Source organism: Monodon monoceros, unplaced genomic scaffold (assembly GCF_005190385.1).
Source record: "Monodon monoceros isolate NGI ecotype Baffin Bay Population unplaced genomic scaffold, NGI_Narwhal_1 Super_Scaffold_11, whole genome shotgun sequence".
NCBI classification, from domain to species: domain Eukaryota; kingdom Metazoa; phylum Chordata; class Mammalia; order Artiodactyla; family Monodontidae; genus Monodon; species Monodon monoceros.
Window position 1 is genome coordinate 97,857,894 of NW_021703767.1, and position 21,292 is coordinate 97,879,185.

The 21,292-nt window shown below is 37.4% G+C and overlaps 1 protein-coding gene across 2 annotated transcripts in view; it reads right to left on the reverse strand.

Moving 5' to 3' along the window:
• Positions 1–549: 549 nt before the first annotated feature.
• The window catches only part of SERPINI1 (serpin family I member 1), a 68,289-nt gene continuing 47,546 nt past the window's right edge, over positions 550–21,292 (reverse strand). The window contains exons 6-9 of one of the 2 annotated variants that reach the window (XM_029214270.1): positions 15,888–15,985; positions 2,703–2,789; positions 1,236–1,325; positions 550–877 (exon numbers count right to left, since the gene is read on the reverse strand). In XM_029214270.1, coding sequence (XP_029070103.1) covers positions 801–877; positions 1,236–1,325; positions 2,703–2,789; positions 15,888–15,985 — 352 coding nt within the window. In that variant the 3' untranslated portion in view covers positions 550–800. The remainder of the gene's footprint in view (positions 878–1,235; positions 1,326–2,702; positions 2,790–15,887; positions 15,986–21,292) is intronic. The other variant, XM_029214271.1, reaches the window with a different exon arrangement.

The window sequence follows — 21,292 nt, forward strand, 5'->3', positions numbered from 1 at the left end:
TTCTAGTATCTGTACTAACAGAGTTTTTCTAGTTAACTCTCCAGTGACATACCAGAGGGCATATTTTTATCATTAATTTGCTCATTTGGCTTATTGGGGGACTTTTGGGAACTATGTTACAGTTCAGATTTTACTTGCCACAGCAAAACATGGTGATATATCAGGCTTATAGTCTACATCACCCTTATAAAGCCAATGATCTTTAAAGACAAAGTCAGTAAGCTATAGCTATAATCTATGGGTTGGCATAGCCCTATTTTTTTCTAACAAGTTTTGTGATGGAGCCACACAGAAGATGTTCAGTGTGCAGGTTTTTATATTACACTATACACTGTCTTCAGAGAAACAGCAGTTAGAATTTTTGCAGAGTACCTGTCTTCACCTCACTTGTTGTTGCTTGTTATGTATAAGTGTATGATGCTAATTTACTTTGGTGCTTTGTTTCTGCATGATTATAAAAGACTTAAGATGTCCAGAAACATCATTGTTTCCAAATTTCACCTAGAGGTATCTTTATACTACAACTTCTAAAATGAAAAACAGAGCTGCTCACATGTTCACTATGCACTTTTATTTTAAATTCTAGCACAACAAACACAATGACATGAGAGGATCATTACCTCAATAATACGGATAACATTCCTTGACAAGTTGGCTTATAATTTACATACATTGCTTTTATCGGGAGCTATTTTAAGTATTATCTTAAGATATATTGTAAAACACAAGTCTCAAATATATACCAGTTGCAAACATAATGTGCTTAGTTACTATTTTCCTTATTATTTAAATAAAATGATTTAAAGTTCCTCAAAATCATGCCCACTGGTGTTCATGGTTTCAGGATGCATGACTCGTCCCATGAATAGGATTGTACCTGCATTGGGTTGGGAATAAACAAAAGAGGAGTTGAACAAAAGATATTTATTTTCCTTCTTGCTTACAATTAGCAATGTTCTAATTGTACACTATAAATGAAAGCAAGAATACTGGTCTCCAATAACCTCAGATTTATGAATAAACTATAAGTTTTCTGAATATACAAGCAGTAAAAGATTCAGTGATAAGTATTGTGTCCTTGGATACTCATAAATTCTAAAGATAAAAATGTAAGTAAATTATTTTCATTTAAAAAATCATTTGAACACATCTGATAAGTAATGTGGAAAATGTTTTCAATTAAAAAAATGATTTCTTTTTGGCTTATTAAAGTTCTGTTCTCATAACAGACTTACCTGTTCTCCTGTTCCTAATAAGAAAGAAAAATGGATGGTCGACAATAACTTGAGGATACAGCACAGCCATCCTGCTAATTGCAATCATTCCTGTAACGCAGAGAGAAAGTAATTACATGTCTGTGGATGTGCGGGGACTAATGAGTAATTTCTCCAAACTATCTATATTTAATGCAAAGGTAATGATTTACACGAAACAAGATTTTAAAGACTTAGAGAAAAATTGTAAATGTGTTAACATTTCTACTTGATCTTAAAAAAAATCAAATACACACACACACAGAGTTCCCTCCCTATAGAACAATTTATTTTGCATGTTACAAATTTTTATTCTCAGATAAATACTTACAGCTTTACTAAAATGACCTTTGAGTCAAGGAAAGGGGAAAAAAAACCACCACAAACAAGCAAAAATCAGTTTCTTTATATTCTCAAATCATTATTTCTTTTACATGAAATGGGGATTTTTACATAGCAAGTCACCAGGCTTCTAGCAAGTGACCAGAACAGCAGTGATTAAAGAGAAAATACAGCAGGGAGAGATGCAGTGGTGTTTCCTACAGCTGGGAAATTGAATTCCCTTGAGATCCTTATTGTGGGATAATCATTTTATACTTTCTGCAGGGTGATTTGTTGTCAGGAAAAGGCCAAGATTAAATTATGTAAAATTTTAAGCTTTCTCGATGCCTGAGACTACTGTTTCTATTTCCTCCCGAAAACACCATTTTAACTGATGAGATCCTTTTAATGGACAAATGCATGCAGAAGTTAAAAAGAATTTGCGCAAATATGATATGTTACATTTTACCGGAGAAGGGAAAAATCCTACCAAAATTTCATGATGGCTGTTGAACATGATATTGAAACAAATCCAAAGAAACGAATGAAAAAAAAAAGAAAAATCCTTCTTGCTTAACTAAGGAAGTCAGAACATTCAAATTAACCAAGGACATTTACCATTTTGCTTTGGACACGTAATTTAGGTAAATTTAAAAACTTTTTTTATTTAAAATTATTATTATTAACTTAAAATTATGCACTGCATGCTATCATGCACTCTTGTTTGTGCATGTGCTTTTTAAAAACTCAAAGCTCTTCACTGACAAAATTAAGAACTAACTTCCAAAAATAATTAAGTAGAAAGAAAAATGATTAACTGGGCAGCAGGGAAATATTTAAAATATTTAAACAGGCAGCACAGCAGGAAAATCTATTCTGCAGAGCTGACAATCTTCTCCTGCCTCTCATTAGAGATGGGGGTTACTCTGTATGGGGCACTGAAATGAGTGCATGCTTCATATCCTATTTGGAAAATTCTAGCAGGTTCATCATTAGCTTGACTTCTAAGTTAGAGCAGGGTCAGTTTTTTGGCTTAGTTCTAAATGATCCCCATTCCCCACCCAAGATTGCTTTAAAAATACAAATCTCAAAAAAGTGAGAAGATTTTGGAAAACAATAATTTGGCACCTGAAGCAGCAGCAGCTTCTGAGCCTTCTTCATTAACCTCTATGAAGCACTTGTGAATTGCTTTAGAAAGGAAAATCTCTTTGTTATCTGCAAAAAAAGAGATAACAGAAGCATTTTTTCGGTATCAGAGAAAGGGAAGCACTTTTTCTTTAGTTAAACAGATTTGAGAAATGTAAGTGATATAAGATACTGATATAAAACCTAAGAGATAATGTTGTTAGATTACATTTATGATTTGAAAGAACCATTGAAGATGTATTTTCTGTTTTGTCCTTATTTTATATTCTCTTGTTGATTTTCTCCTTCATTTTTATTGGTAATTTTCCCATCGTTTATTTCTTATATTGCCAGGAAAAGCAGAAACGTGGCTCTGTTTTTAATAGCAACCTCAAATTAGTTCATAACTCAAGATAAAACTTCTTACATGTTTCTCCCTAACTTGAAATTTCAAAACATAAAATGAAAACAGAAATTCACATATAACCAGAATAAAAAGTTTTTTAAAATCTAATCTCTAATTACTGTGATAATAGAAATATCCTTGGCAAAGGAAAACAAAATTGACTTCTAGGTTGTAGAAACAGGAATATATTAAAAAGTTATTTCCCATTCCAATTAATTGGTTTATCTGAGGATTCAAAAACATGCTTTATCCTAAAGTCAGAGGAAATAACACATTTTTAATATTAGGAGGACTGTTTTTCCCTTTGAATTGTCTTTCTAGTTATGCTTACTATTAAATTAATGGCTGTTATAGGCTGAATTTGTTCTCTAAAATTCATATGTGGAAGCGCTCACCCCCAAGATTTCAGAATGTGACTGCATTTGGAGATAGTCTTAAATTTAAATGAGTCATTCGGGTGGGCCCTAATCCAGTATGACTGGTTTCTTTACAAGAAGAGGAAACTTAGACACAGACAGGTACAGAGGGAAGACCATGCATGATGGTTAATTTTACGTGTCAGCTTGGCTTGGCCACAGTGCCCAGATAATTGGTCAAACATTATTCTGGATGTTTCTGCAAAGATGTTTTCTGGATGAGATTAACATTAAAGTTGGTGGACTTTGAGTAAAGCAGATTACTCTCATCATGTGGGTGGGCTTCATCCAATCAGATGAAGATTTTAATAGAACAAAGACTAGCTTCCTCTGAGCGAGAAGGAATTTTGCCAGCCTTCAGGCTCCTCCCTGTGTCTCTGGCCTGCTGACCTACCCTGCAGATTTTATATTTCCAAAGTCTACACAATTGTGCAAGCCAATTCCTTAAAATAAATCTCTTAATCTCTCTCTCTCTCTCTCTCTCTCTCTCTCTCTCTACATATATATAGACACACAAATGCAACCTCTCTCCATATATATATATGTATATCCATTCATCCTGTTGGTTCTGTTTATCTGTAAAACCCTGACTAATACAACATGGGAAGACATAGGGAGAAAATGGCAATCTATAAGCCAAGAAGAGAGGTCTCATAAGAAATCCACCCTGAAGACAGCTTAATCTTGGACTTCCAGCCTCCAGAACTGTGACAAAATAAATGTCTGTTATTTAAGCCACTCAGTCTGTGGTGCCTTGTTACGGCAGCCCTAGCAAAGCATACAGTACAATAGCCTTCAGTCTTGGGTTTCCCACTTTTCCCCAAGATTAAAACAAAACAAACAGAAGATACTTCAAATATATAAAAAGGAAAATAGCACAAGAAGCAAGATAAGGGATTACGCAAGTTTGTACCGTTTTTTTTTTTTTCTAATCCCAGGAGGTCTACTTCAAATTTAAGATAAGTAACTTTGTTGCTCATGCCCAGCCCTATTTAGTAAAAGCACAATTGACTTCCCACTAAACTACTTAGTAATACTTTCAAAGACACATGATTATCTGATACCGATAGAAAACGATGTTCAACAACATTTTTGGTACACCTGTTGCAAAGCACCTGCTTATTTTGAATAAGCCCCAAGACAAACTGGTGGCATCTCTGATTATATTTTAATAGGGATACTCCTTCCTCAGCTCATATTCAGCATTAAGATAGAAGCACTGCATTATGAAATTGTCCATCTCACATACTATGATATTTTCTTCTAGAATGCATTTGATAACCAGAAGAAAATTAAAAGCAATAAAGTTTTACATCAAACAATTAAGTATAATTAGCTTTCTCAAATCCAGATGACTAGGTTTTTTCAGCAAATGAAAAGAAAAAATATCAATTGCATTAAGTAACTAGTCAAACTAATTTCGTAGGCAAAACAAACACTGAATTCCAAGACAGTAAAACGTAACTATTTAGTAGTTAACAGATGCTATATTATTTTCAGATTCTGCTGCCCATTTTCATCCGTCTGCCAGTTAAGGTAGAGTCATGCATCAATGGCCCTAAATGCGAAAGTGACAGCACCCAGTTCCTAAAGGATAAGGAGTGTCCACATTGCCAGGTAAGCCCTGTTCAGCAATTTGAGGGGAGGAACTTCCCTGGTGGTGCAGTGGTTAAGAATCCGCCTGCCAACGCAGGAGACACGGATTCAATCCCTGGTCCAGGAAGATCCTACATGCCACAGAGCAACTAAGCCCGTGAACCACAACTCCTGAGCCCGCGTGCCACAACTACTGAAGCCCGCACGGCTAGAGCCCATGCTCCGCAACAAGAGAAGCCACCGCAATGAGAAGCCCGCGTGCAGCAACAAAGACCCAATGCAGCCAAAAATAAATAAATTTATTTAAAAAAAAAAGAAAAAGAAATTTGAGGGGAGTTTTCAGTAACACCGAATGATATTTCAGACACATTAATTTGCACAAAGGAAACTGCCTCCAATATCCCCTGAGCCTGATTTGCTGACTGTACTAAGCACCTTCAAAGAAGGAATCTCCTCCCTTCAACCCTGGCGTCTGCCCCAAGTATACCCTCCTCTAGACCCCAAACCTCTCATGTGCTCTCATTTACCTCCACAGAACGGTTTTGAGGGGAGGGATGCTGCAAGACATCATGGCAGAAAGATCAAGAAAGCAAGAATGCCGAGGGTTCTTCCCAGAGAGCTAGTTATTTAAAAGATAATGAAATGGACAAACCTATAATGAGATTCACAAAGAAGAAAGAGAAATTACCCAAGTAAACAATATTAAGACAAAAAAGCAGAACATACCTAAAGATAACAGAAGAGAACTTTTAAAAATCACAAAAAATACTATATAATTTTCTGCAGATAATGTTAACTTTAAAGGGTATACTTTATTTACTACGCATTGTATCTATTTATAATACACAATTTGGTAAATTTTGATAGATGTATATATCTATGACCCCACCTCTACAAATAAGATAAAGAATATTTCCAACTCTCCCCACAAGTTTCTTATGCTTCTTTATGCAGATAACTTTGAAATAGAAGATTTGCCATCAACTACAACTTTATAAAAATATATAAATTATAAAGTTGAATCAAGGAAAAAAATAGAATGAATAGCCCAGTAACCATTAAAGTGGTTGAATCAGTAGACAGAATCTTCCCCTATCCTCAAAATTAAAGACTCCACGCCTAGATGGTTTTCTAGGGAACTTTAACCAAACCTTCTAGCAACAGAATTTTCTGAGATAAAACTATTCCAGACTCTAGAAAGAGAATAAAATCAATCTAAGTCACCTCTGGGTCATCTTACTTGCTATTAAAATTTAAAAAGGACTGTCTAAGAAAAGAAAATCATAGACCAAACTCACCTATTAATATGGAGGTAAAATTCTTCGAAATCAGAAAATTAAACCCAGCAACACATACAAACAACTTTTTAAAATGAGTTTCTGGGGATGTCAGTGTATCAATGACACAGCAGTTAAAACTACTCTAACTGCCTCCCGTTCACATTAAAGCTTCCTCTGGGATGATCATCAAATACAAACCAATTCATGCTACTCCCCTACTTAAAACCCTTTATCACCTCTCCTGCTAGCTCTACCTCCCATCTCCCCCTCAGTATATAACACACTGCACACCTGCTCAGTATGTAATATGAGGGCCTCCGTGAGGTTGCCTCTGCCTCTTCCAAATAGCATTCTTCACTCTACACACTGTGCTCCAGATTATTTGAATGGCAATGGCCTGATCATAGCACACTTTATCACTTCTGTGTCTTTGCTTCCCCAGAAACTCACTGAACCCTTGTACAGTGAGACACCTAATCTACTTTTAAGGCTCAGCTTCAAACCCTACCAGGACTTTTCTGCTCTCTCCCGATTCCCACCCACCCCCCACTAAAGTAGAACTGACCACTCTTTCCCACTGAACCCAGGATCTAATTCTATTTAAGCCTTCATAATATATCATATTCACATTGCTATCTCTCTCTTCCTGGACTGTCCACTTCCTTCAGGCAAGGATTGTGTCCTTCCCCTTAGTGCCCCTGGCTTCTGGCATTTAGGGAGCTTAATGAATGAACTAACCTAAGTAGAGGGAGTTTGCTGGTAATGTGTAATTTTCCAGTAGTTAACCCATCATTTAGTAACTGTTGAATGAAAGGTGTTAGTTATTTCATATTGTAAGACTTTGGGTGTTGTCACTCTGTGGGCACCACGACCACAATTCTGTTCACAATTATGGCTATAAAGTTTATTCTTGTAATAAATAAAACATGTGACACTAATCCAAAGTAGATGGTCTAGGAAAATGGATGGAAAACAGCCCCAGAGAGAGAAAGAATACAAAGACCACACACACACTAGAAAACTTAAAAATCTAATTGAGTAGAAGAGCAAAGGGAATGGGATCTAACAGACCACTGTCATCATATATATTTCAAAGACAGCAAAATAAAGATTGAATCCAATGTTCCAACTCCTGGGGGTGACTAACTGCTACACCAAGGACGGCAAATGTCTCCAGTTGTAAACAAGACTTCACAACACTTAACCTTCAGCAAAACACCACCTCTTTGGATGTACAAGTAGGAGAAAATGTAACAAGTAAGAAATCACATCATGAACACTGAGGGAACAAAAGAAAATGAAACTTTTTTTCTCTAGGCACAAACTTCAAGCTGTCACATTAAAATAAAATATAAGCTGAAAGTAGTTTAAGTAAGAATGTGTCTGCTGCCACATCTTAGAAGGAGATCAGATCATACAGGAATACAGGCAAGTTCATAGCTTCTATGTTTGGTCTCCAGTATTGCTCATTCTTGTGTAATTATATGTCAATCAAGGCCATCTCTCCTGCCATGCACTTATTCCCTGAGGGCTGGACCCTCCTGTCCTATTTATCTCCTCTCCCTATCCCCAGTTCCTTGCACACTTCCAGCCACCAAGAACGCACTCAGGTATTCAAGGAATCATAATATGAGGGGAGTTAAAGAGATTTACACTGGTGAGTTTGTCTTATTTGTTAGAGAAAAGTTAACTATTCTCTAAAAATGGAAATAAATAAATCAATGGCAAACAGAACTACCAAAAAAAAAAAAAAAAACCCACACACTGGTCCCAAGCAGTCTTCTTCTTCTGGCCACAGCAGACATTGCTGCCAAATAACCGGTCCTACTTTTCTCCAGGCAGCGTGGAGCAAGGCTTTTTACAATGGATAAGATGGAAACAGTGCCAGCAAACCCTAGGTTCCCCAGAGAAGAGCTGGGCAGTAATTTAAGCTCTTCTGAAAAAAGCAAGGCCAAATACTAAGGCATTCATTCAGTCACTGAGCAAATATTTATCAAGTACCCTGCTCGTATGAGGTATCGTGCAGGGCACCAAAGGCTCTAAGTACCTGTGATTGACATAACGCTGGCCAGATGGCCATCATGCAAGAGTGTGCCACTACTTCCTTTGTGGCACTGTTCCTAATCAGCCAATTTTAATGGATTTCTGCATCACCAAGGACATGCTTAAAATAACAGAATGAACGGAGTTCCATAACAGAACCCTAGGATACCAAAAATGTCTCTGTCTCTGTACTTTAGTTGCTAAAATACTTTTAGCTTTGGCCCCACCCATGAACTTTAGAAAGGTTTTTAGAATTTGAGCTCCTTCAAGGTAGGAATAGTGTTTGCTTATTTGTTTCCCTGCATAGATTTTGTTATAGACCAGCAAATATTCATTTATTCACTCATTCATTTATTCATGTACTGAGCACCTCCTATGTGCCTGACATTGTTGATGCACTGGGTATACTATGGTGAGCTAAATAGTTCCTTCCAAATGGGGGAGACAAGACATTAAATAACAAGGACAATAAAACAGCAAATCAGGGCTTCCCTGGTGGCGCAGTGGTTGAGAGTCCGCCTGCCGATGCAGGGGACACGGGTTCGTGCCCCGGTCCGGGAAGATCCCACATGCCGCGGAGCGGCTGGGCCCATGAGCCATGGCCACTGAGCCTGCGCGTCCGGAGCCTGTGCTCCGCAACGGGAGAGGCCGCAACAGTGAGAGGCCCGCGAACCAAAAAAAAAAAAAAAAAAAAAAAAAGCAAATCAATAAATGACCACAGTTTCAGGGTATGGTAAGTATAAGAAATAATATAAAGTGATGGGTTGGCTGGTGACTAGGGAAGGGAAGAGGAGCTACTTGACATTGGATGTTAGGAAAGGCTTGTCTGAGAAGGTTAATCTGAGCTGAGACCTAAAGAATACAGAGGAGCCAGTCCCAGGCAGACTGGCGGGAAAGGCTGGTGCAGAGGCAGATACAAGCCAGGTGTGTTCAAGGACCCAGAAAAAGCCTGTGTGGCTGGAGCATGGGGATTGAGGAGGGCCAGAGGCTTGAGAGAAGCCCCCAACTTGGAGCAAGGCAGAGCCCAGCTCCATCTTCTCAGGGCATGCACCCACCCAGCATCTATCCTGCTCCCCACACCATGCTGGGCTCTGAGGACAGAAAGATGTCTATGACACAGTCCAGGCTTCTGAGGGGCTCCGAGCTCAGTGACAGGTATAAGAACAAACAATCCAAGGAAAAAGTAGAACTTGTGAGAGCACTTTGCACCATCAGAATCCAGATAAGGGAAAGTAAACCATCTAGGAAGGGCAGGACGTCAGGGGAAGCTTCTCAGGGATGCTGACATTTGGACTGGTTCTTGAAGAATAAGTGGAAGAGTGAAAGTCAGAGAAGGGGACAAGGGCATTCCAAACAGAGAATTATATCTGCAAAGTGAGAGAAGCAGCGGTGAGGACCTGAAGGTCCAACTGAAGCTGGGGCTAGAAGGAGGAGGGGAGTGGTGAGGGATGTGCTTGATTTTAAGAGCTTGGACCATGATGCTAGAGAGCCCGGGCTTTGGCCAGAAGTAACAGGACATGACGGCTTTGATTTTAGAAGATATCAGTGGCAGCAGTTGTAAAGCGTGAATTGGATGAGCAATCAGCTGGGGGCAAGAAGATCAACTGTGTCAGCTGTTGCAACAGTCCAAGCAAGAAAGTGGGGTAGAACTGGAATTATGGTGCTGGAAGAGAAAGACAGCTCTCTGACTTACAGGTAGAAGGAGAAAGAGAACAAACAAGGGCAGGATGTAAGAGTCAGTCCAGCATAAATCTAAGCGCTTGAGTCTGACCTGAATATGGCTTTTGCTGTGTCTTCTTAATTCCTTTATTTCATTGGCTCCTTTATTAAAGCTCATACTTCGTGCTGAAGGATTTAGTACTGTCTTTCTCTTTCCCCTTACACCTTCCAAGAGGATTATCTATTAATCCAAATGCTGATGGTCCTTCATTTCCCTTACAAAAATAGCCCTACTCTATAACAGGATCTTCGCTGCAACTAGATGAGCATTTTAAATAGAGCCTGAGAAGAAAATGATTCTCAGCACTCTCTAGATTCCATGTTTATCGCATGAGTCTTTACTATGTTTTATGTTCATGGAATTTAGCGTCAAAAGCAATGGACATCAAAGTGAGGTGAAAAAATAAACACAATAAATACAGAGCATCTCATCTTATTTGTTCCTTCATTCAGGGAGTACGAAGCAGAAAGCACGGTGCTGGGTGCTTCTTAAGCACACATAAGGATCAATTATGTGGAAGTTTAAATTCTGGTGGGAGATATCCAATGCATAAATAATGATAATATGAAATTAAATGTGGTATGTGGCATAAGAAAAATAATAGAATATTGTAGTATTTAAAAAGGAGTGATTACTTCTCGTTGGTGTAACCATGGTGGCTTAATAAAGTTGGAGATATTTGACCTGAGGCTCAGTTCAAAAGGTATTTCAGGTGGGAGAAATTTCATAAAGATGAGGGCTGGGGGGATGTGAGGTGCAGAGCGAATCTTCAGTTTGGCTGGAGCACACGCTGTGTGGAAGGAATCAGCCAGAGATGAGGCTGGACGGAGCTGAGGTCTGAATGCCCGGCCGAGCGGTGCACGGTGCACAGCAGACCAAAGGGAGGCTGTGAACAGGAGCTGGAATGATCAGAGAGTGAGTTTTAAAGTGATTAATCTTGGCAGTGGTAGATAAGACAGATTAGATGGTAGAGAGATTGGAAACCGTTTAGGAGGCTAAACCGTTTAGGGCAGCAGTAATGAGAGTCTGAAATGAAAGTAGACGCCATGGAACAGAAAATGAAAGCATGGATTCAAGAGGTCTTAGCAAAAGACTCTCAAGTCATTCAGTTTTTCCAGAAGCAAGAGAATGTCATGTAGGGTATTTTTGGTCCACTGCTAAATCACATTAACTATTTTTAAAGAAAGATAAAAATCTCATTACATGATTTTAGAATGTAGTAGTGTCCCAATAGTACTGAATTGGTTTCTGGGTACTTTCGAGTTTTCAAATTCTACTAATAATGTTATTTTTAAAAGATTTCCCCAGTTTTTACATAAGGCTTTTAATTAAAGAAGTAATACATACACAAGGTAAATTTCCAAACAGTACACAGTGGTCTATGAAACGAACCCCCTTCTCTCATCTAAGAGCCTCTGTCCAGTATTCTCGAGGCAACCACTTCTATCATTTTCTAAGATGTTGTTCAAAAATTTTCTACGCATTTAGAAGCTTAAATACATACTTATGAGGGGGGTGATCTAAGATGGTGGTGTACAAAGATCCTGAGCTCACCTCCTCCCACAGACACACCAAATCTAAAGCTACATATGGAACGAGTGTTGAAAAAGAACTAGTAATTAGCTGACCAACTGGAAGCACAACAAAGGATAAAAGGGCCTCATGGTAGGAGATGCAGAGGGTCAGTCCCACCAAAAACTCCATGCCTCTGTGCAGAGACCTCCAACAGGGAGGGATCTCATAGGTCCAGAGCTACACCCTGAGGAGCAAGGTATTTGTGCCCCACGTTGGGCACCCCAACCCTAGGGACCTGCACTGACACGAGGTCCTCAAAACATCTGGCTTTGGAAACCTAAGGGGCTTATGTCCAGGGCACCCAGGGCGGTGTAGAGACCTGAGATACTCCTTTGAAAGGACTTGCACACTGTCTCACTCATCCCAGGACCCAGTACAAAGGCAGCAGTTAGAGAAGTGCCTGGACTATATGTGAAGGAGGTTCATTTGCTAATCTTAAAGCATCTGCTGGAGGGGCAGGGACAAGTTGGGACTTTCTTTGGGGACAGAGGCATGGGTGAGCACCGTTTTTGCACTCTCCCTATACCTTGCTAGTGCAGGTGGGCACACACAAGCATAGCCTTGCTATAGCCTTGGGTGTGCCCCATTCCCAGCGCTCTTGCTCTCCCTCGCTAGAGGCAAGGGTGTGCCCTTCCCCCAATGCTCTTCCCTGCTGGGGGTGAGCACAGTCCACACAGGGGGCGCCCCTTGATTGTCTGGCCCTGGTGGCCAGAGGGGCTTGCATTTCTGGGCCCCAAAGGACTGTGACAATCAGAGAAACAGTTCTGTGCAGGCTATCACCCCCCGGGGCACTGCACAGACAGCAGACTAAAACCATCCCCAGTCTTCCTGTGAAAAAGGTCCATTTCCTTGTCTTGGAGCTGCAACCTGAGGGACAGGCTACAGGTTTGTTACACCTCTAGGGGCTACAGAGGAGCTCGCAGGGAACGTAGGCAGGGAGATACCATCCTTCAGCCCTCCCTTGGCCTCGCCACAACTTACTGGTACCTCCCCAGAGTTTATCCATTCATGTGAAACCCTGATTTTTGCAAACTGTCACGCAGGAACATGTTCAGATCTGGTCTGGAAGTCAGCAGGGTTTATAATTGTGGACCCACAGGGCTGCATGGATTTGCATACTTTAAAAGCTGCTGCCTGAAGAGCTGGCTTCTAATCAGCCTAAAACCAGGTGCTGACTGAGATCCCTCTTATTGGAACACTGCTGGGTCTTCACACACTGTCCACAACTGGGATTTATCAAGTATTAACCAGGCTACTTAGACAATCACAAGGGTTCAGGAGTCAACCAAGAGCTGGGGAAAGGTTGAACAATAAGGTTCATCTCCTACACGTGGTCACTTCATCAAGACTGGGAGAGGCACCTGTTTTGCTTAATTCATAGAAACAAACACAGAGAGTCAAGCAGAATGAGGGAACAGAGGAGTGTATTCCAAATGAAAGAACAAGACAAAACCCCAGAAAAAGACCCATTAAAATGGAGATACAGAGAATAGATTGGTGGTTACCAGAGGAGAAGGTTACCAGAGGAAGGGGGTGGGCAAAATTGGTGAAGTAGGTCAATTGTACAGTGACAGACGGTAACTAGACTTAACAGTGGTGATCACTTTGTAGTGCATACAAATAGCAAATTGTGTTGTACACCTGAAACTTATGTAATGTTAGCTACCAATTTTACCTCAATATGAAAATAGAAAGAAGAAAAATACATATAGTCTCTTCCTCCATCTTTTGACCCAATATGCTCCCTCCCATTCTCCCCTTTGATTTTTTTCCTTTCTGCTTCCGTAATGCTTTCTCTAGTACAGAGTTTCTCAACTCATTGCTCTAGAAATTTTGGGCTGGATAATTCTTTGTCATGGAAGCTGTCTTGTGCAGTGTAGATAGATCACAGGGATGTAGAAGCATCCCTGGCCTCCACCCAGTAGATGGCAGTAGCTCTCCCTAATTGTGACAACCAAAAAGGTCTCCAGCTATTGTCAAATGTTCCCTGAAGGGCAATATTGTCCTGGTTAAGAACCACTACTGCAATAATACATTTCTATCACTCTTCCTTTTATTAAATCCAGCTGTTTATGTCTTTCTCCCCACGAGTCTATGTGCTTCTTCAGAACAGGTAGGATATCTTAATTATTTCTTCATTTTTATGACCTAGTACTTTGCGCACACTATCCGCCTCACAAAGAGTTGTTAAATGAAAGGAATAGACATGGCAGTGAATAGAATTAATCTGTATATCCTAAACACCATGAAAATTCTCACTAAAGTAGAAAGTAATAACCAAATACATGCTAATAATTTTCCTGGGTACTTGTGGGGTTACTGAGTGTCATAAACACTTTAATCATCAAGGTTTTCATGTAATTTGGGGAGGCAAAGAAGTATATATGTGAACAGGACACCAATCATGTAAGGCAGAGCATATGGTGCCCCAAAATGATGCAGGGAATAAAGGCTATTGAATTTAGAGGAAGCAGAGAGGAAAATTTTATAGCTGTGTCACTAGAAAGTTCTTGAATGAATGATTCATAAAGTAATGTATATATTTGTGTATATGTGTGTGTGTGAGTGAAAGAGAGAGAGAGAAAGAGAATGAAGACTGTATCGGTTGAGGTAGCTGGCATGCCGGGACTTCTAAGACTGTGGCAAAACTAGAAATTTAAGAATCAAAGAATTCCCACTGAAAACTTGAGAAGCTGGTTTTAGATCAGTTATCCTGAAGACCTGAACTGGGTAGTGTTTGAGGATGACCAGGTACTGGGAATGCAGCTGTGAGCAAGATGCTGAGAAGGATTCAGTTCTGGTGGAGGTTTGATCAAAGAGCAAAGACTTTCTGCTATAGACTCTATGAACTCTGAAAGAGCCTAGTGTGATTTCAAATCTGCACTCATATGTACATTTATGCTCTACTCTCTCTGTACATAGTAAAAGCAATTAAATATTACCTTATAAACCTTCCAGATATGTCAAAAACGTTGACCTACACTGACCACAATAATTGATTTGCCACTGCAGTGATACTCCTTCAGGACTGAAAAGCAGTAAATATTCTATGTGTGTGAGATAACTGCCTAAATGTTTGGGTGACACACTGAGGAATCTCTAATCAAACTGAAAATAGAGCCAAGGTAAGAAAGCAAAATATAATTATTTAGTTGGAATTTGGCCAATATAGCATTCTTTGAATTCCTAAGGAAAGGAGTATAAGAATTTTAAATTATCCTGTGCTTGAACCACAAATATATATATATTTCTGCCTCAAGTACAATGTACCCATTACCCTTTGAATCTCCACTTATTCTACCTTCATGGCTCACATCCAAGCTCCTAGGGCTCTGAACTCTTGTTTTATCTTGATATCAATCTGTCTTTATCTCATCAGAAAACATACTGTTTTATTTCCCATGTTCTATAGAAATGATGAAAATTATCATTAGCTAAGCTGACTAAATCTTACACTCACAGGTACCTTAATTCAATACGTGTCTTGGGATTAGCTGCTTTAAAAATATTTCCAAAAGGATTTTACATTTCTAAGTACTTTAATGTTCCTAATATGTTAAGATTTTTATCCTGACCAAATTAGGGCATCTGAATCAAATAATTTAACTGGTTGTTTTCCCTTGGGATATTTTAAATAAATTACTCAACACCCAATATGTCAAGTACCTTTTGAAGCTACTTCTTCAAAACCACTGTTTTTTATTGAAGACTTAAGATAATATTTACATCATCTCACAGGTGTTCTTTTTAAAAGCATCTAGTTCTCACAGCATTTATCCTCTCTTCCTTCTTTCTTTCCCATATGATTTATTATATCCGGACATATTGAGATATTCAATCAACACATTTATTGATTATCTGCTCTACAAGGCATTCTGTCAGATGTGATGGGGAATTCAAAGATGCATAAGACAGGTCTTCTGGAGAATATAATCTGCTATCAAAGGTAGACATGGAGCAGAATAATACAAACAATGCTGTGACTGTATGTATAGTTTTGCTTGTAGAAGTTAAATATATTTCTTATATTTATCTGGCAACTGATTACTATATTTTACCTCAGAACTCCTTAATAAATAGAGGTTTCACCACCATCATTTTAAAAAAACTTTATGGAATAACATTTTTTTAAAATTGGTGTTTATTTCCTACCAGACAAGGCTGTCAAATTTGCATTTTTGATGAAAACTTCAGTTATTCCAAGAGCCTTCAGAACATGTTTTAAATCAATTTCCTGTTCCACTGTGAACCTGGAGAACACAGAGGGGAAAAAGTATTTAGTTACAGCATTTTAAAAGTATTTAGTTACAGCCTTTAAAAAGTATTTAGTTACAGCATCCTGCTACCTGGGACAGGAATAAAATGTTAGATATGTTGATTTTTAAAAGTCTGTTTTATAGAGGGTAAATTATACTAAAACTGGATTTTAACTATAAGTAGTATTTGATTGTTATTGTAAAAAAAGGGAGCATCGAAAAGAATAACGTAACAGAATAGTATTAAATTGTTAAGTAGGAAGCCAGATTGGTCTTAATATGGAATCTCTCCCAATGAGATTGTATCAAACCAATGAATTGTATCATGCACCTTTCCAGTGAAAGATATGGACCGAGCATGGCTGTATTAACAAGTGAAGTTTTTAAAAGCAAAGGTTTTTATTACTTTTTTATAAAAAGTGAAAAACTGGTTAGAACTAAATATTTCCTTTTTTAAAAGATGTTGCCTCCTAATCAATACAGATCATAAATATAAGTTTTTAGGCAATGGGCTGTGTCCTTAAAAAAGCTAAGTCTGTAATAGTCACTAAACATTACTTTAGCATCATTTCTGATGTCTGCTTTTAAGAAGAATGAAAAGAGAATGATTGCTATAAACAAGACTCAGACACCAAGAGGAATAATCAGGGGAAAACCAACAGATGAGTAAAAGTATAACAAACATGTTAGACTAAGTACTAAATTTTATCTATTTTAAAATAGATACTATTTAAGTACTATTTAAAAATAAGTACTATTTTTCTCTTACACTTTAACTTGCACCTAACAGGTTATTTTGTTTTCCACAAAAAGCAGATATTGACTGTGAAAGTAGAAAAGGGGGACGAGTAGGGAAATACATTGGAGAATATATTCAGTGACTTGAATGAATTCTTAAAGTGTTTTCTCTGTGTGCTTTGTTATTTATTTGTTTGTTTATTGGTCACATATGTAGCTGACTATATAATAGGAACTGTTCCAACAATATAAAACAGATTAATATAACAAAAACAGATTAATTTAAATATCACTACAGCTCTTTGAGGTAGGTATTATTATCCTCAGTTAATATTTGAAGAAACTGAGCAGCAGAGAGATGGAATAACTTGACCAAGTTCATACAGCTAGTAAGTGGCGGAGTTGGGATATGGATCCAGGTAGTAGTATATATATCCTGATCTACCTAAAATAAGAAAGTGAAGGAAGATTTCAGTAAGGGTTCTTTTTACTTCTTAAAAGCAGCTTGGTTTGTTTCACACTTTTTACGCTGTTTAGGTGACAATGATATTTTAGCTAGATTGAATTTGGGCAAGTTCTCTAATTTCTGAACCTTGGTTTTGGCATATAGAAAATGGCAATAATAATGCCTACTTCACAGTATTGTTGAAGGGATTAAATAAGTTTTCTAAACATCTTAGGATGATGCTGGCTTGTAGGAGGCATGCAGTACAGGGCAGATATGTTAATAGTACTTACCATATTGCAGTTATGTGTAACATTCACAGTATTATTGATGTTAAGGTGTTGAATATTTGCATTTTAGTAGTGGTGGAGTAATTTGATTAAATAGGTATACTAATCTCTGCTACTTTAACTGTAAATTTGTCAGATCTAGTGTTTTTTTCATTTTAATATTTGTAGTATCTGGCATAAGACCACATACGTAGGGTGAAGTGAAATAAAATCTAGGTGTCCACGAGAGTGTTTGTTTAAAGTTGAAGACAAGATGTAAACAATTTCCACTTATCCATTCCTTGTCTTTGTTCCTTATCAAACTGTTAAAAAATAGCTATTATCCATATACTCTCTCTTTCCTCTTTATATAGACTAATATTAATATAAATAATCATTATCATCTCCCATATACTGAGTGTTTACTATGTCCCAGGCACTATGCAAATCCTTTTATATCTAGTATCTCATTTAATCATCCCTGTGATAATCTCACACAATCCTATGAGACAGGTATTGTTACCTCTATTCCACAGAAGAACAAACTGAAGTTCAGTAAAGCTAAACAACTTCCCTAATCACACAGCTAGTAGGTGGCAGAATAAAGATATGAACTGAGATCTTTCTGACTGCGAAGTCCTCCCACCCTTAATCACTATAATTCCCACAATGGCTTATTTAAAAACAAACAAACTACAGGAAGATTTTACATTTCACCCACTGATTTTAAAAATAAAAAGCCACAATGCTACTTTTTTAAAACCAAAAGTCATGGCTGTTTTTGTAAAGGCATTTGATGTAATCTTGTATTCGCAATTTTCTATCTGAATAAATTAAAGAGGTATGCGGAGGGCAGAAGCATCGGAGACTAAGCAGGGACGGTGTGGAGCAAGTGTTAGAAATGAACAAATATATATTACACATAAGGAGATTTATAAAAATGTGTAAGAATTAATCAAATTCTTTGAAGAAAAACCTAATAAAAGCACTCATGATAAAAAATAAAATCAGATGGCTTATGCACTGGTTTTCTTTAACAGACATGAAACTGAAGTGCTTTATTAGTAGACAGTCACTTCAAAATAGCAGGATGGTTTCTGGTTACAAAATAGAGAACACTTATCCTTTGATTTCTAGTACTCTGATCACAAATGAAAAACCTAAGACTACAAAGGTAAGAGTGGAAAGATACTACAGCCAGGTACATCTGCATTCCAAGTATTAGAGATTTCATTTTTATTTTATCAATAGAAAGATCTTTTTATACCTAAGCTGTATCAGTAAGACTGAAAAGTAAGAATATACAATGAAGAGGGTAATTTCATTAGAACCAAGTTTAAAAAAATTCTACTTAGAGAAGAGTATATAAAAAGGTTGATTAACAAAAGATAAATACTAGGACTTAAAAATAAACAATAATAGTAATATTAGATAATAATTATATGATGCTTACTTCATGGCAGGCATCATTCTAAAGTGCTTTTTAGATATTTTACATATATTATATATATATATAAAATATACTTTTACATATTAGCCAAACTATTTTTTCTACCATGGATAAATTGGAAGAATATTTGGCAATCTCATTTAAATCTTAGAGATGTATGACTGTGCATAAATCTTGTGGTATTTCACTGGATTTGGTGGTATCACATAGAGATAGCAATCTTACCCTCTTCTGAATAGATTCTTGTATTTTCGATAAAAATACAATTTCAATTCAGCATCTGATTCCTGTAGGATTTACTGTTCAGGGGAAAAAATATTAATACAAAAGTAATTGCCTTTCCCCCCTCTCCCTCCCCCCAAGTACCCTATGCCTCTTAAGGGAAAGTATTTTAAAGCAACTTGTATAAAATCTGGTATAATAGAAAGTAAAAGTACCTGTGAAGTAGGACAGGAATGTGGTCAAATTCAGAAATGCACAGTTGCATTTTTAGAGTAATGTCTCCATGTGAAAAAACTATACAAACCCTTTAAGACAGACACTTGAGTAAAGCTAGAGCACAGCTATTAGAAAACTTTTACCTTTGCTAAAATTGAGTCACATAAATCACTTCCTTCACTGAACATTAGTGGGTCCTACTGCTGTAAAATGGAGGGGTGAATAGTTCCCATTGATTATTACCAAAACATTGGTATTTGGAAACAGTCAATCTCTTAAAAAGGGACACCAAATTTATCTTATCTAGCTACTTAGCCTCCCACTCTATGCATTAGCCATGCAGAAGGAGAATTCATGGAACTCCTGGAGAAATGGATACATGGTAATTAACCATGGCTAGTTTAGTAACAGGCATTAATATGAGCAAGCAAGCTAAACTCTTTCATAATTGAAGAGTATCTCTTAGAGAATGAAAATTTAATTTTCTTCTGCTGCCGCATTCAGTTTCTCAGTGGACAGGACCCGATGGCCACATTTTCTAGTGAATGTGGTTGAATTACAATATGTGATACTTAATAAACATTCCTTTAGAATTCTTTTAAAATACTCTTAAATAACTTTGCATCCCTACAGAATTAAGGCATTTGGAGATGCTGCAGTCAATTCATAGAATTTAATAAAAGAAGCATTAACTCTCTACTGAATTTCTCATATTATCAAAAAGAATTCCTTATAAAAATGCAAGGGAAAAATACAAAATTAATGATAAAAGGTCACTGGATGAAGGTTTAAATCTGATTTAGTTATTTACATCTAATTATTAATATTTAAAAGCAAATTGTTCTTTTAGAGTTAAGATATATTGTTCATATATTAAATATGTAGATGTCAATTATCATATATTAAAAAAAAAACCTGGTTTTGTATGTTAGATATTCATTGGCTACCTCTCCTTGAGAATAGACTTAACAGTGAAATCTTTCTACATAAATGTATTGTCATGGTAAGTTATGCAAGCTAAATATCTTAGCTAAAAAGAAAAAAACCATTTGGATTATGATTACCTTAATTTTTATATGTAGACTGAGAAGTATATAGCTATATATTATGAACTACATTAACATAATGCATCAATATATGCATATTTCTAGCCAAAAATGTCTACAGTTCCAAATAGCTCTCCTTCATTAACATAATGTAGCAGACATCAGCAAAGTTTTGGAAAAATAAGCATTCATATAAGATGTAATTTTAAATGACAATTCCTGAAATTAGAATAAATATGAATGAGTCAATGAGGTTTTAGTAATTCAATTTTTTTTTTTTTTTTTTGCGGTACGCGGGCCTCTCACTGTTGTGGCCTCTCCCGTTGTGGAGCACAGGCTCTGGACGCGCAGGCTCAGTGGCCATGGCTCATGGGCCCAGCCGCCCTGCGGCATGTGGGATCCTCCCGGACCGGGGCACGAATCTGTGTCCCCTGCATCGGCAGGCGGACTCTCAACCACTGCACCACCAGGGAAGCCAAGTAATTCAATTTTAATACTAATATCTTATTTATCATCCTTCAATATTCATACTAATTAATCATATTTGTGTAATTTTCTTACATGGAATGAATATTGGAACTCTACTTCCACATACACACACACGCACATGTTTATTGGCTGTTTGCGTGTTTTGTTTTCTAGCCTGGAATTTATACATTATGTTTATAAATTTGTTGTTTGGTTTGCTGGTCTAGCTCCCCTATTACGTTTTGAAGTATTCAAGGGCAGAATAATATCGTCGGTTGGGTTTGATTTTGCAAACACACTGTAGATAGGAGAGAGAACTGACTTTACCCTAGAAGAATTTACAGAAGGAAAGTAAGACCTACAAAAAAGGTAATTTTGTTGTGGGGTGGTAATGTAAATGTACTGTCATAACAGGGAGGTGCATAAGTGAGGCAAAGTGAGGGTCAC